Raw genomic sequence first — 16,089 nt, forward strand, 5'->3', positions numbered from 1 at the left:
TGTGTGTGTGTGTGTGTGTACATATGTATGTTACATTAAAATGGAAAGAATTTTATCAATCTTAAAAATAGTTTTGGGTATAAAAATCCCTAATTTTATTTAGAAATTAATATCTGAATCGAATATTAATTAATTTTTATATTGCAGGTACAATGGTCGTCCTGTAACATATTTAGCACGCAAGATCACGCAGCAGCGGCAATAGTGAAGACTGGAGTGCCAGTATATGCATGGAAGGGAGAAACCGAGGAAGAGTATATCTGGTGTATTGAGCAAACCCTCGTATTCCGGGATGGTAAACCATTCAACTTGATTCTTGATGATGGTGGCGATCTGACCAATCTTGTACATACAAAGTATCCACAATATCTCAAGGAATGTCGCGGTCTGTCCGAGGAAACCACCACTGGTGTACACAATCTCTATCGCATGATGAAGGAAGGTACACTCAAAGTGCCGGCGATTAATGTCAACGACTCCGTCACCAAGGTTTGTATTTGCATACTCTCACGAAAGCAAAATCACGTATTAACAAGTTTATGAATAGTTTATGGATAAGCTATCAGTATAGAATTGACGCTTAAAGTGTGTCAATAAATTAGAAGAAAATATCATTAATGATTATTTGATTAGAATTTAATAGTCACTGTTTGCACGAATTAGGATAAATATGAAATTATGAAAAAATAATGACAACGGTCTGATAAATGACGGAACTGATAAATGGATGATAAGTAATTTGTAAATGCGTTAATACTTGCAGAAATCATGACGCAATGCATGACATTGCTCATTCAAAAATAAACTTATGTTTCACATAGTTATAGTTTGCAATGTTTTTCAAAATAAAAATAAAGAATTAAAATAAGAAATTAAAAAAATTAAATTCACAAAACTCTATTAATATATAAGTAACGAAGCTAACTTGGCCTTATATTTTTTTGTAGAATAAATTCGACAATTTGTACGGATGCAGGGAATCATTGATAGATGGTATCAAGAGAGCGACTGATATAATGATTGCCGGAAAAGTGTGTGTGGTAGCCGGATATGGAGACGTGGGTAAGGGATCTGCGCAAAGTCTTAGAGCTCTCGGGGGTCGTGTTATCATCACAGAAATCGATCCCATCAATGCACTTCAAGCAGCTATGGAAGGATACGAGGTACATTAAAAAGGAAACTCGATGAATTATGAAATTGTCAAATTATCGTCTCGATTACTGATTGCACGTTATTGTACCTCATTATATTGTAAATTAAAATTAATAAGTGTTATCGCGGATAAGTGTTATCGTCAGATCTTAAGGTAGTTAATAAACATCTGTAATCCACAGGTAACAACGATGGATGAGGCGAGCACGAAGGGCCAGATATACGTCACCTCTACAGGATGTAAGGACATCATTGTGGATCGTCACTTCATGAACATGCCGAACGACGCTATCGTCTGCAACATAGGACACTTTGATTGTGAGATTAATGTTGCGTGGCTAGAAAAGAACGCTGAGAAAACCAACATCAAGCCTCAAGTGGACAGATATCTATTGAAGAATGGCAGGTGTGTTTTGTACACTACTGTTGTGATTGTTAATGGATGGATCTTTCGATAAGTTAAATTTCACTTAATCATATTTCAAACTTCAGGCATATTATCCTTCTCGCGGAAGGTCGTTTGGTGAATTTGGGTTGTGCGACGGGACATCCGAGCTTTGTCATGAGCAACTCGTTCACAAACCAGGTGCTTGCACAAATCGAACTCTGGACAAAATCAGACAAGTATTCGATTGATGTATATATGCTGCCGAAGAAGTTGGACGAGGAGGTCGCAGCGTTACATTTGAATCATTTGGGTGTGAAATTAACAACTCTCACGCCAGAACAAGCTAAATATTTGGATACACCTGTGGAAGGTCCTTATAAATCCGATCATTATCGATATTAGTCACTGTTCGATAAAAATTTATAAAAAAACATCAATTAAATTGTTACTGTAATTACGAAATTGTGATTTTATAAAGTATTTGAAACATTAAGTGTTTTTTTCTTTTTTTATACCGATAACTTCCAACAATAATTTAAGAGTCTAATTTATGTTTTAATAACATAAAAACTTTTTATTCATCTTTGGTCAATCAATTTTTTTTTAGACAGAATTATCAATAATACGTAGAATAAAATGCATTTTATTCTTTTCTCATAACAATAACTATCACAGATCATGATTATGTACAGTTTCGTTTATATTATCTAAATTTTAAGAATTATCTATACTTTAAATAGTACTGAATTTTCCTGCAAGCAATGACAGCCGCAGCCCGTGGGACATACTACCTCTTTAGCAAACCACGCGGCTAAATGCTCGATGTGTCCACCGTGACCACAAAACATGCAGGAATTACTCGCACCTAGATTTTTCAACGAAAACAAAACTTTTAACTTTATTTGAGATTAAAATACTTCTTGAGTTTAGCTCTTATATAAAAGACCACGAACCTCTGACTGTAACATGGCAAACGATACATTGGAAGCTTAACCCTTTGCAATTAGCACATTGTGGACCTGGACTAATCTTGCCGCAGATTCGACACTCATTCTGCAACTCAACGTCCTTCTGTACATTGTTCGAGGACGCGCTTAGATGTTTCAACACATGCGCCCGAGCATCCAACAGCTCCCACCTGTGCAACGCCTCGGCATACGCCTTCTTGTAACCATCATATAAGGCCGTATATTTCTCATCAAACAATCTGCATAAAATATTCAGCATTTATCAAATAATTCAAATAAACGCTTTAATGAGTAAATCAAAACTTAAAGAGAAACCTTTGAAAGCTAATACAGGTTATAAGTGTGTAATTATAATAAAGTGTGTAATTATAATATATATTATGATACTCTTATAATAATGTATATAATAAAACACTTACAACCTGTTGGCTCTCAAATGCTTCTCTTTAACGTTTTGATTCAACATTTATATTGCGGTACGAAATATATTCGCCCAAGCATGGAAATTTCGAATGATATTAATGATAAATATTTCTAAGAAGATATTTAAATATCTATGATATTTTAAATCTATATATTTTATATCTATGATATTTTTCAAACATATTAATATTATTTTTAGTCTTAGAACATACTTAATGTTTTTCGCAGAGTCTCCAAAGTCTTGGATGACTTTTAAATCATCTAAAGACTCCGACCACGAATTCGATCGATGTTGCTTCAGATTCTGAAAATTCCATCCTTCTAATGTGGTATCTGCCAGATGTATTGTGTGATAAGGCGAACCGCCAGGCTGCAGGAAAATATATTGAATAGAACAGATTCACAATTGAAATACGTATATCAGCTATATACTATGAGATATACACAATACACACGCGTATAATATACAGCGCGCGCGCGCGCGCGCACACACACACACACACACACACACACACACAAAATATAATTACACAAAATAATTAATATTAGTATCTATATGGTAATTAGTTTGTATGAGGTATGCGTAACTTCATTATGCAAACAGCACATGTCGTTTAACTTTAATTAGCTTTCGCAAAAATAACGCGCTATTATACGTTATTTTTTTTCTTTTTCTTTATCGCGTCCTTACACATATGTAACGTAAACTTTATGCCTAGATTATAATTATAATAAACAAATCCATCCATTTTCGGTGGTAACACTTTCGGTCCGATGCCGAGAGACGAACACAAGATATAGACAAATGTACAAAACAGAGAATCCTAAAAACCAATATTCCAAACGCTTTTACTGTTTTAACTGTTAAAACTGTTAAAACTTTTTTAACAAAACTCAGAAATCTTACCTTTAACCACCATTTTCCTACGGAAAGCCTCTATAACAAACGTAACATTGTATCGTTAGCGGTGATAAATACAATGATAAATATAATTAAAAAAGATTATGTATGCCAATACAGTATGTTGTTGCTTTTTAGCAACATACGCAAGCAATCATACATATGTGTTACATAACATTGTGTAACACAGTATATAGTTCTGTACTTAAATTTCTAACTATGACACAAATCGATAAAATCGCTGTATTTGCTGTGTCGCTTTATATTATTTTACAAATATCAAATTTTTATATTTTATTGCTATTTATTTTTTTAGAATTCTTTGATAAGAGCTTTTAAGATTATATTCAGATATGTTCAAATATAAATGTATGAGGCCTTTTTTTTTATTTCATTCTAGTAGTGAAATAAAAAACTAAGCAACGTTCAAATCAGCTACAAATCCACATTGTACGATTATGTTCCGTTGCTGGAAAGCCTGTGTACATCTATTATAAAATGATGTACAAAAATTAAATTTTTAATCATCGTACGTGGTTCAAAAAATTCTCTTAAAATTGTGAATAATATCTGAATACTGAATCAGTTGAAATGCAATGTATTTATTAATATTATTTATGATTAAATATGCATACTGTACCGTCGCCATATTCGTGTCAAACAAATTACACATCACTTAAAAAAAATCATTATAAATTCCCTCATGCATCGGCAGAAAGAGACACTGTGCTGTGCATAAAAGTTTCTATTCTTAACAAATATTAAGAAATGCGTATGCAAAGTAGAAAGCGAAAATGTGATTGGTGTAATGTACATATAATTTCTACTTTGCGGGACAAAGTAGTTGTGTCATGAAGAGAAATTTTCAAGTGATATACAACCTGCGCCTCTTGCTCTTTCATACAAACTGTATACTTACACTGACATTCACGGATTTACTGGTCAGTCTAGTTTGCAAAGCGTCCGTGTTCTCGGATCGATAGCTAAGTGCGCAGCTCAGCATGCCGGCCATCTGAACATCAGACTGCTTAGCGTAATGTTGTATTCTAAATAAAACAGAAATTACATATAAAATAAAAATGATACAATCGATTAATTAAAATAATCAATAAGCTATGGAAAGATTTAAGTTAAATTTTATTTTCAAATATGATCCTTGATTTTTTAAGGTTTAACAGATTTAAAAAATTAATATTAATTTTATTATTTTAATATTAATTTTATTATTTTAATATTAATTTTAAATCTTCATTGAACAGAAAATGTTAAATTAATTAAAAATTATTCCATTATTAAATTTAATATTATTTGGATCAAATATCTTCTTTTTCCGAATATAATTGTTTTGTAATTGTTATAATACATAATATAACAAAATGAAAAATAATACTTACAAGAAATGAATTAAGTTTTGGCCCCAAGGATGTAAAGGCCATGGAGCATTGATATCAGGAGAATGACTTGATTGGTAAGAATTTTGCTCAGTGTTGGATGGTGGCGGCGAAATGATTAAACCAGCTAAACACCAAGTCTGAGTTAAGTCGGATCTTTCCAACGTAGCAGTCACGTTTGCATTGTGCTGATACATAGATGAAATATCAGCGGTGTTAATTCTAAAAAGAAATAAAATATTTTCATTGATAAAATATTACAATATTTGCACAACATATATAATTGAGGCGTCGGATGGTTCCTCACTTGATCCGCGGATTCATAATCTACAAGTCCAGATTCGATTCCATCCGCGTATCACATTTCGCGATTTCCCGCTGACTCTGTGTTATACTTAAGGAATTTATTGCTGATCTGTGATTAAGTTAGAAGGCTTAAGGCCGTTGCGAATTATACGAAAGGAACTTATTTGAATATTTTACTTTGAATTGAAATGATATTATAATAATTGTAAGTTTTAAACAAGCAAGGCCTCCGCTCTCCGAGGAAATTATCGCTGGATCCTTGATCCTTAGTGGATTGGAAATCCAAATAAGAGCCTTAAAAAGAAGAACGTATATAATTGTCGTACTCACGTATATTTTTCGGCAAGCTCTTTATTGACAAAGAATAATGACGAAACATCGTATATGATAACCATCGGATGACAATTCTTGAAGTACGATCGATCATGCATTCTACCCGCCCCATGCAATCCACGTCGAAGATCCTTCTGCTGATAAATTGCAGTTACATAAATAACGTATATATGACATACATATATTACTATTCTTGTTTATATCAATTTAAATATTTCTTACGCGATCTTGAAAATAATATGAGCTGATAGACATGTTATCGTTAGTTGGCACATAGGAACTTCGGTACATGTGTATGAAAGGTTCGCCGTTACCGATGCTATTGTCCAAGGCGGACAGTGCTCTGGGTGTCGCGTCTCCCGGTTTCATCATTGATCTTCTCGCATAGGAAGGACGGCCGAAACAAACGAGGATACCTGTTCAGAAAACGATTAGAAGAACGCAAAGTTGAAAGAAGAGCGTATACGCACCCACACAAGAAAATTTAGCACCGGATGTTCTAGGAAATGGTATATAGGAGTCCTGATAGTTCGCGCAGATATTGGGGGAGCTCAAGAAATTACTATTATCCTGCATGTGATATAAGTGTCCACTCTCGTCCTCGTCTTTCTTGCACATCTGTTGAACACAACACAAATCAAAATTTTTATTTGTATGCTGATAATAATCCTTAAATACTTTTTCGATATGGCATATCTAGTTTTCTTTTTCCATTGCTTATAACTTTTTTTTATTAATAAAGATATATATATTTGTTTGATATCATTATGTTTCTTAATGCTTGACGTTTTAATTAAAAATAATTTCTTACAATATGTTTATTTTTATGAAAATTCTAAGCAATCGATTGGGTATGTTATATTGAAATGATTCGAAGTTATTCCCATGTGATGTTAAGGATTAATTCGAAGAGAAGATTCGCTTACTTGCTCTAAAGTTATATTTAGTTGCCGGAGGCATGGTTCCAAGCATGATCTGTTCTTTTTGACGCGATGCTGAGCAGTTTGCACGAGAACTTTCAGCAGTTTAGTCATTGTCGCGTTGTCGATCGTTGTGCCGGGGCAAAACTGGAATGTCGGTTGTGCGCTACATGGATAATTTACGGGGAAATTTACTTTTAATATCACATTGTAGTTCTTTGTACACGCGGTTATCGTACAACTCCTCTCCACTACGTCCATCGCGTTTACCTAAAACAAAACGCAAATGTTAGTTATTTCAAATCATCTGGTCTCTTTCATGTATCATCTTTCATGTATCTAAAGTATTACCTCTATATTTGGTATATTCATATTAATCAAAGAAAATTCCTGCTGCAAACTCTTTGGCTGAGTAGGAGACGAGACTTTTTTGGAATTGTCTGGAAGGCTGATCGTCTCAGATTGCGGCACAGGTTCGTCCACTTTGGTCGTAATGTAATTTATCTCAGGCTCGCTCTGAGAAGTGTTCAGCTGCAGTTCTTGGACGGATTGCAGAGTTCCTGCAAAAATATTTCTTATATACAAAAAAAATTTTATCACACAAATATCTCACAATGTGTTCTACGTACTTAAATTATTCTCTTCGGAATACTGACTGTAGACTGATAGGCCATCATCTATACCATTGCTGCATAACTGAAAATAAGAAATATTTCTTAATATTTCTGAAGCTTCCACGTATTCTCTTCAAAGGAATTATGCGGTTATTTTCATGTCTTAATATATCAATAAATATTATGATATTTAATAATGTATCATGACAAAGATCACTCATAAGCCGCGTAGTTCCTTTGAAGAAACATTTTTATTGCTTGCAATTTGGATACTTCAAAATTGTGAGAAACATAAATCGCATCTTACTTTTTTTATAAATGGACTGATTTTAAATATCCTCAAACATTGATCCTTGGACCATGTAACAAGTTCAAATTCGCTGTTTTCTATAAGTAGATACGAATAGAATTATAGCGATATACTTTCTATAACTCTCTTCTTTCTATAATATATTTTCAAAAATTTCTCAATATAACAACCTAGTTTTAAATGCCGCCATTGAAATTCAAGCACAACATCCGTGTGGCCTACAAACGTATATATTGGCGCACTGAGGTTTGACGTGTTCCATAATAAAAGACTGTTTTCTCCACGTCGTAATTGCGGCACCACTATCGTCACTAAACCCTCTCCAAAGGGCTGCAAACAGATTTACGAATAATGTATCATATGGAGTACAATTGCAACATAAAAATTTCTAAATTCTACATCTATGTTCCTACCGTATATCTTGCTCTCCATACAGGAGAATTTGTCGTTAAAATACTCTCGGCTCTACGCGGGTTGACAATATCGAAAATCTTAACGGTGCAGTCTTGACTCGACGTTGCCAATTGATTTTGTTGAAAGGGACACCAATCTAAACCATGTATCTAAAATTTTACATTGATTTGAATATTTTTTTACAAAACCCACTAATTAGTAATAAACAATATAATAAACTTGTCATACTTTTGTCAAGTGGGCTGTTATATACTGCACAGGACTCGTTGCCTTCCGCTGGTCCCATATCTTGACATCTCCATCGTGCGCTGTGGCCAAGATATGAGATGACAGTGGATTCCAACATACTTGGGATGATCCCGCTAGGAAAGACATAAAAACTGTTATTTTTTCAGTCAAAAAAGAATCAAGTATCTTCCTTTTATTATATCTTCCATCTTACCAACTGCAGACAAAGACAAGCATGGTTTTCTCTGATCTCGTATGTCCCAGATATGTATAAATGTATCAATACTGCAAGAAGCAATGATATCCGGTTCCTTAGGATGCCAACTCAAATCACTAACTACCCGTGTGTGGGCTTTCAGACTCTGAGTAGTTTGCAACTCGTAACCTCCTGCTCCACTGAAGTTCAATATTTCGATTCGCGTGTTGCTCTAAAAGAAAATTATTTCAAAACAAGATATAACAAAATACATATATATATTTTTCCATATAGTATAAAGCAGCAAGATTCTAATTGTCTATATTGTTAATTAGCCAATTTAATATTTTCCTATTGATGCACTTATAGAAATCTAATAATGCCAATACTAAAAGACAGTAATTATTTCTTTTTAAAGTGGTTGTTCAATACTTTTAGTCCAAATAAATAATTAATTATACTGCCTTTTAATAATAAATTAGCTAGTATTAATTATAGTCAGTATTTGCATTGTGTCCTTGATGAAAAATACTCGGGTCATTGCACAGGTTTTATAATAAAAAAAGCTGATACTGCAACTATATACTGACATTAAGTGCTTCATTTAGTATATCGGTACGAATGTCATTTGTTATTTATTGAATGTCAAAAAAGATAGAATGATGTTTGTATCATTAAATAAAAAGTAAGTGCCATGCTATCTGGATTCTTTCTATGTTTCTATGTTTCCAATAATATAAAATTTTTGGTGATATATTTGCATATATTTGTGTATAGGAGATAGATAGAATCTTACAGAAATCGCACACAAGTGACAATTTAAATCGCATGGGTTCCATTCGGCAGAGCCAACCTCATATTTACTCTGTCGCTGAAACTTCTTCACCGTATTTACATCCTCGTCCAAATGTTTCACGGCTAAGTATCTGCGCCTAGAGAAAAATTTTTGTATTTATTTAGTATCAATAAAAAAAAATAATAATATAAAAAAATAATATTTAAAACACAATAATAGACTAAATGATATTTTTCACACATTAAACACGTAAGTTTCAAGAATAATTTTAAATAATTTAAACTTTGAAATAATTTTATTCTATCAAAAACTTGAATATTAATTATTCATAAATTAATAAAAATTACTAAATATTTGCCATAAATTTAAAGTACAGTAACTAAATTCATATTTTTTTTACATAAAACATATGAGTTTCAACAGTGCTTTTCAGGTAATCTCTTTCTTTCACAAAGACTTGTGTGTGGCTGCTAATTATTTATAAATTAATAAATATTATTAAATATTTGCCGTAAGCAATCGTTGATTTTTAAGAATTACTTACCCGGCCAACAGAACGTAATTGCCGGTCGCATCTACTGCCATGGTGTTAGCCTAAATAAAACACGAAATAAATTCTCATTTCTCCGGTGCAACAAGAATTGTTACTTCTCACAGGAGAAGACACGACACTTTGTTGACCAACCTGTAAGTCGCGGTGCTCCGTGACCACGTAGTCGCTGTTTCGTTTCGACATTTTGACCAATTTTGATTAAATAAACTTTGAAGCTCCTGTTTACGACAGGCTGTCACACCATCCTCATTTCGCTGATCCTGCTGGAGCCTGTGCTAGTTTTGCGAGGTTAAGATCGCTCCAAATAAATACAGCCGAGCCGACGCGTGCGCCATGATTAAATCGCTACATATATATGCACACTATGCATATAGAATGTTTTTATTATATAAAAAGATGTTTTAAAATAGCATCACAGAGTTATTAAAAGATGTGCTTGTTAATTATTTAATCTTTTTTCTACATCCTTTATGTTGTATCTTCAATCTTTGTTGATGTATTATTTAATTATATTATCTTGAATCTGTAATGACATGTTTGTTAATTTGAAAAATTGTATTAAATTTTTATATTTAACATGAATAATCCGAAGATAGGCTACACTAATTCGTAAATGGATTTCGACTAATTGGTTCCATTAATGTAAAATTAATTCTAATCTCGGATCAATTCTTTATCCTTTTTTAATACTAAATGTCCACTTTTAAGAATAATGTAGATTAATTTTAATCTCGGTTTAATTTATTCTTTATCCTAATTCCTAGAATTAGAAAAAGATAAAATGTAAGTTAAACCAAGATTAATCTATAATGATAAAAATGAGTATAATTCTAAAAATTAACGAAAGAACAAATAATAATTTTAATCTCGCTTCAATTTACTCTTTATCTTTTTTTCATTTCAAAATAATTAGAGAAGACGATAAACAATAAATCAAACTGAAATTAAAGTTAAAATCTTACATTAGTAGAATCGAGCCTTCGTGTTTTAAATTGTGGATTTTGTCGTCTTCTGTGGTCTTTTTCCCTCTCCTTCGTTCCTGTTTACATTTCGCATGCAATCGTCTCGTTTCAACAAACAGGGAGTGCAAGAGTTGCAGCCGAGAGAGAGAGAGAGAGAGAGAGAGAGAGAGAGAAAGAGTCGATGTTCCGTTTTGATCAAAAAGAGACAAACTCCCGCCTCCCGGTCACGGCTTGCACACACATATACATGCATGCGTGCGCGCCATCCGCAGCGCGTCATGTACACGCGCGCGCGTCGCTGACGTAACGCGATTGGCTGCGCGTACGCGTGCCTCCCCCACCCACGGCGCGATGAAGGCGTACAAGCGAGACCGAAGTCATTCGAGCGAGCGAGAGAGCGATACGATACGTCTCCCCGCAGTCTCCCTTCGCCACCCCTGCCGATGCTGTTGCTATTTCTGTCACGTACGTAGGGCAACACGCGCACTCACACGAGCGTCTGTGTATGTACGTGAATCCACGAGTGTATACATACATATACACATCGTTGACGCGTCTCTATGTGTGCGGTGAACGCGGGCTGACACCGAGTCGCAATTAGAGTTTAGAGTTGGTAAACTGGTCGAGCTCGCGCGCGAGGAAGGTCGAGTGCGTTGTCAGAGTTGTTGTGCAGGAGACGCGTTCGACGAGATCGACAAGTTTCTCAGAAGGAGGCGTACATTGTTTCTTATAGTGATCGTGATACGTATCAGCCATAGCGAAGCGACAATGTCCGTGATTATGGATTGTTATCGTCAGTAGCGGGCGCTACGCGTGAGGCACGGTGTCTTTCTCGGCATACATATATATATATATATCCCTCTCTCTCGCACTTTTTCTTCCGAGCGAGAAGAAAGCAGCTCGAGGTTGAAATCTGACGTCTCCTGTCAATTCGAAGAACACCGCGAGAAGTTGTCCTTCCGCCTGTGTGCGCGTGTGTGTGTGCGTTCGTTCGCGCGGCCTTCGCCGGAGAGACGATAATTTTTTTATTCCAGAGCTCAATCTCGTAATCTCGAAGGAGAAGCGCACCTTTATTTATCGACAGATTCGTCGCGTCTCGCGTCGCGTCATCGCTCAGTCTCTCTCTCTCTTTCTCTCTCTCTCTCTCTCTCTCTCTCCCCCATATATCGTGTATTTCTCTGTCTCCCTCTTTCACTCGGCTTCTATCAAGCGGGCAGTGCACTGTGTTAAGGACTCACCTGTGTACTCCTTTAGGAGTGAAGAGCCTTGATCTCACGTTCAACAAAGCCCGCTCTGGAACTCGATCACCTTCCCCTAAATCCTTAACTAGCTATCTGTAATGTGCAAGTACAGCAAGGAAGCCGGGAAGACCACTACGTCGACAATTAATCTCGTCCACTCGAAAAGGAAAGGAATTTTCATACACATAAAAGAGATGTTCAGCAACCCGATAAGTCAAAGGAGTTATAGAAGCTTCTTGACGTTTCGCTTGTACTGAACGGCCTAGCTTTTGAGAATTTGAGCAAAAAAACGTATCTAAAATCGCCTGGACAGCGAGTGACAAGGGCTCCAAGAATCACGAGATGTCAACGTTGTAAGTCGGGTAAGCCCAATTGACGGGGAGATACTGACACAACGCTAGTTTTCCAGCATTCCAAGGCAGGAGCCACAGTTTACAGTGTAACTAGAAAGATCGCAGTTGTCAGCAGGATGAAGCTGCTGGAGAATACCCATTTGGAAGCTATAAACAGTGCCTTGTCCATCAAGACCGGAGATAGCAAGATAATCGGGAGGTAATGCAAATGGAGGCTATACTTAAATTCATTCTATTATGAGTGTTTTCCATTTGACATAAGTGTTGCTCTATCTTTGTTGAATGTCATTGAATGTCAAGAAAGACAGAATCAATGTTTGTGTTGATTTGTATCATCAATGTCCGTTTCCATCAATATAGATATTTAATATTAAGATATTTAATATAGAAGGTGAATTGAGATTAATCTACATTGATGGAAACAGACATAAGTGAGAAGCATCCATTATCTTGAATCATTTTGTTATTATTTATTATTGCATCTTTATCATTGCAGGATCGAAAGTTATTCTTGCAAAATGACAGCCAATGACAAGCAAATGTACAAACGGTACAATGCAGAGCAGGGTGGTACACCACACGATTTACAAGCTTTATCACCACCGCAGACATCTTTGGGAACATCTCCAGCTCAGGGATGCTTGAGGTACTCGTACCTTCGAAAAATACCTATTATTAATTTGTACTTGTATGAATTTCAGTCGATTTAAACACATTAAATTATCTCGCACTGATGCAACTAATTTTCAGGATAAGATTTTGTTATCTCTTGCATGCATACTCTCTTGCATGCATCTCTTGTATGCTTAAGTTGATATTAATTCTTATTACAAGAATTAATCGTCTTAAGTAGTAGTCTTGAGATACTATTCTTCTTTTTGTATTAGCATCTTAATATGTACTCTACAATGAATCGTTATTTAAGTTTTAAATCTAAAGTCGTGAGAAATTGATCAGTCGAATGTGAGAGGAATAATTACTGATCAATTTTTTATGGCTTAAGACATAGATAATGATTTATTGTAGAAATGAGACATTACTTAAGATGATCTTAAAATAAATCTTAGATCAGTATTCATAGTCGATTCTTATATCTAAGACTGTCTTAAGATGTCATAAGCCAATCAGAAGGCTGTATTAGTATTTTAAGATATTATTTAGGATAGATTATGAATATCATAATGGATTTAAAATCAGAATGGATTACCAGTCTTGGTTTACGACATCTTAAAATTTAAACGGTTTTAAATATGAATGGTCTTAGTCACAAGTTGATAATACTATATCACAACACATTTTCCTCTTACAGTCGTAGCGTTTCCGGTGACGAAGAGGGTCCGCTGTGCGACACGATCAGCAAAAAAACGTTATTTTATCTGATCGCCACGTTGAATTCAACCTTTAACCCGGACTATGATTTCTCAGATGCTAAGAGCCACGAGTTCAGCAAGGAACCAAGTCTACAGTGGGTAATGAATGCAGTGGATGGTAATCTCAACGCTACCGCGGGCGATCATTATCGATCATTACGTTCCGCTCTTTGGGCGGCTGTTGACAAAGAGATATCATTGCATGGGTGTGATATTTACAGGTAAAACACCTGATCACAATCATTTTGCTCTAATATAAAAAGTAGAAGGTACACACAGATTCTGAACACTGAATTAAATTGTCCTATGGCATCAAGTAGGAATAAGTGTAAAATTATTTAAATAAGAATAATATGAAATAATGTAAAAGAATGTTTTACAGTTACAATCCAGACTTCGCGTCAGATCCTTTTGGGGAAGACGGATGTCTGTGGTCCTTCAATTATTTCTTCTACAACAAAAAGCTGAAGCGCATCGTATTTTTCACGTGCAGAGCGATAAAGTAAGTTTCTAGAAAAAGACATTTTTTGTCTTTCTTTTCTTTCTTTCAACTTGTAATGTGATTTTGTTTTGCAGCCCTCTCTACGTGCCGGATTCCGGAGTTGGTAGTGACTTCGCCATGGATGAAGATGACGAAGATGGTTATTAGACCATTCGCGCGCGCGCGCGCACACACACACACACACACACACACACACACACACACACATGTTTGCAATTCTCAGTCTTCAAATTTTGAATCTTCGCTAATTTTTATTATAAATGATTCAGAACTATTTTGGATACAACTTTAGAATTTTTGTGTTTCTTTTTTGTCATTAATAAAAAAAATAACGTCACTCTCAACGACAAAAATCTCTTAGATGATAAAGGTCTTACTTTTGTAGTTTATTAAGCGATACTGACCTTACATACATTTAAATGAATCTCTTATGAGAAAATGATTCCTTTTAAGAAGTAGATTATACATACCAATATTATCTCTTTATAAAAAAAGTCCTCACAAATTTATTAGATCAAGCTAAGAATTCTTCTCTGTCTTTGTGATGTATTACGTTATTACTCTCAACATAATATTATACATATATTTTGAAGGCAAATTGTACGTAATAAAATCAAACAGTAACTATATGCAACATTTCCTCAGTCATAACACTAATTTTATGGGCTATATAATAAGCCCTTACCTAATCTTTAAATCTTAAGTCACAAGAAATTGACTAATTACAATTTATTATTCTTCTCACACATTTGACTGTGATTGGTCAATTTCTTATGGCTTAAAACTGATAATGGCTTATTGTAGAAAGCATATTATATTTTCATGTTACTTAAATATAAAATTATTATTTATAGAAGTGCAAACATTTTAATTTATTAATCTCGTTAAATGAAATATTTGAATAATAAGATGAGAAAAATGTTTCGTGCAAAATTAAAAAATAAAAGTTGCGCCCTCTTTCAGTTCTAGTTAAAACGAGCATCAGAAATAACTAGATCTAGTAGTAAAGTTAACCAAACTGAAAATAACTAGTGATCCTGACGGCTTTCCATCCTGTTTCTTATCATGCTCGCGCGTGTTTAATGCTTGACGTTTGAGCGTACGTCAGTGCACTTCTATCTGAATGTTTAGCAGTATTTCGTAAGTGTCAGCAAGTAAGATTCACTGGTTGATTAAGTCTGTTTTGAGAACCCTCAATATGCTTCGGTTTCTGGTATGTAAAAACATATGATTCTCGTGATTTTGAAGACCATTTTATCTATAACTTCTTCTAATGATTTGCAGATCAGTCTGAGTATTGGAGTATACGCCGGAATATACATAGCCCAAAATTATGAGGTAGGCAAATCCAATAAGAAATGTTTGCACTTTAATTAGTTTATATATGACAAAATAAATATACATAAATCGTCACTAATTCTTTACAAACGGTACTTAATTTTGTTTATCGATCGTATCTCCTTTAAATTAATTCAATTGAAAATGATATAAGCAAGATTTGTATCTATTAAGTAAATGTTTCAATCTATGCCATAGGTGCCGCGAGTGGAACCAACGAAAGTATACCAGCGAGTACTTCAGTTTCTAGAAGAGAATAAAAAGAAGCCATAGCATACCGTAGCAATGTATATTTCTAAAATCACTTCCAATACTAGAAGACAGATATGCCATTATCGATATAATATGATGTAAATATAACATTATAACTTTCAAGGAAATGATATATATCTATGTGTGTGTGCATATATTATTTATATATATATATATA

General features: G+C 34.5%; 3 protein-coding genes across 5 annotated transcripts in view; 2 read left to right on the plus strand and 1 right to left on the minus strand.

Annotated features, from left to right (window-relative positions):
* The window catches only part of LOC108688410 (adenosylhomocysteinase), a 5,167-nt gene extending 3,134 nt beyond the window's left edge, over positions 1–2,033 (plus strand). Inside the window, exons 3-6 of the mRNA XM_018194653.1 lie at positions 148–489; positions 948–1,163; positions 1,335–1,558; positions 1,645–2,033. Coding sequence (XP_018050142.1) covers positions 148–489; positions 948–1,163; positions 1,335–1,558; positions 1,645–1,942 — 1,080 coding nt within the window. The 3' untranslated portion in view covers positions 1,943–2,033. The remainder of the gene's footprint in view (positions 1–147; positions 490–947; positions 1,164–1,334; positions 1,559–1,644) is intronic.
* A 204-nt stretch (positions 2,034–2,237) lies between these two features.
* Positions 2,238–10,249, minus strand: LOC108688423 (WD repeat-containing protein 59). 3 transcript variants are annotated; one of them, XM_018194677.1, is made up of 20 exons: positions 10,026–10,249; positions 9,885–9,934; positions 9,341–9,476; positions 8,563–8,776; positions 8,349–8,482; positions 8,120–8,269; positions 7,877–8,036; positions 7,704–7,783; positions 7,412–7,478; positions 7,134–7,342; positions 6,789–7,052; positions 6,333–6,480; positions 6,085–6,278; positions 5,860–5,996; positions 5,227–5,445; positions 4,752–4,878; positions 3,839–3,868; positions 3,144–3,301; positions 2,494–2,747; positions 2,238–2,405 (listed from the first exon to the last, which is right to left on the minus strand). In XM_018194677.1, the coding sequence occupies exons 1-20, from the start codon at positions 10,074–10,076 to the stop codon at positions 2,266–2,268; spliced, it is 2,922 nt and encodes a 973-aa protein (XP_018050166.1). In that variant the 5' UTR covers positions 10,077–10,249; the 3' UTR covers positions 2,238–2,265. The 3 variants fall into 3 exon arrangements, with proteins under 3 accessions (XP_018050166.1, XP_018050165.1, XP_018050167.1); XM_018194676.1 differs by having other exon boundaries at positions 5,860–5,999; XM_018194678.1 differs by lacking the exon at positions 3,839–3,868 and having other exon boundaries at positions 5,860–5,999.
* Positions 10,250–11,386: 1,137 nt separating this feature from the next.
* On the plus strand, positions 11,387–16,030 carry LOC108688421 (repressor of RNA polymerase III transcription MAF1 homolog). The gene is given in 10 exon segments (XM_018194675.1): positions 11,387–12,648; positions 12,946–13,095; positions 13,759–14,040; positions 14,202–14,321; positions 14,396–14,460; positions 15,323–15,369; positions 15,371–15,478; positions 15,481–15,534; positions 15,606–15,659; positions 15,858–16,030. Coding segments are annotated over 10 exon segments (1,038 nt in total). The 5' UTR covers positions 11,387–12,565; the 3' UTR covers positions 15,933–16,030.
* Positions 16,031–16,089: the final 59 nt, after the last annotated feature.

The sequence above is a fragment of the Atta colombica genome, unplaced genomic scaffold (assembly GCF_001594045.1).
Source record: "Atta colombica isolate Treedump-2 unplaced genomic scaffold, Acol1.0 scaffold233, whole genome shotgun sequence".
Lineage (NCBI taxonomy): Eukaryota > Metazoa > Arthropoda > Insecta > Hymenoptera > Formicidae > Atta > Atta colombica.

Coding starts and splice junctions, on each gene's coding strand:
- LOC108688423 (XM_018194676.1), bottom strand. CDS start 10,076: ATGTCGAAACGAAACAGCGACTACGTGGTCACGGAGCACCGCGACTTA. Junction 5,446..5,859: donor GAGCTTGCCGAAAAATATAC/GTGAGTACGACA, acceptor ATTTCTTTTTAG/AATTAACACCGCTGATATTT. Junction 4,879..5,226: donor CAAAACTTAATTCATTTCTT/GTAAGTATTATT, acceptor TGTTTTATTTAG/AATACAACATTACGCTAAGC.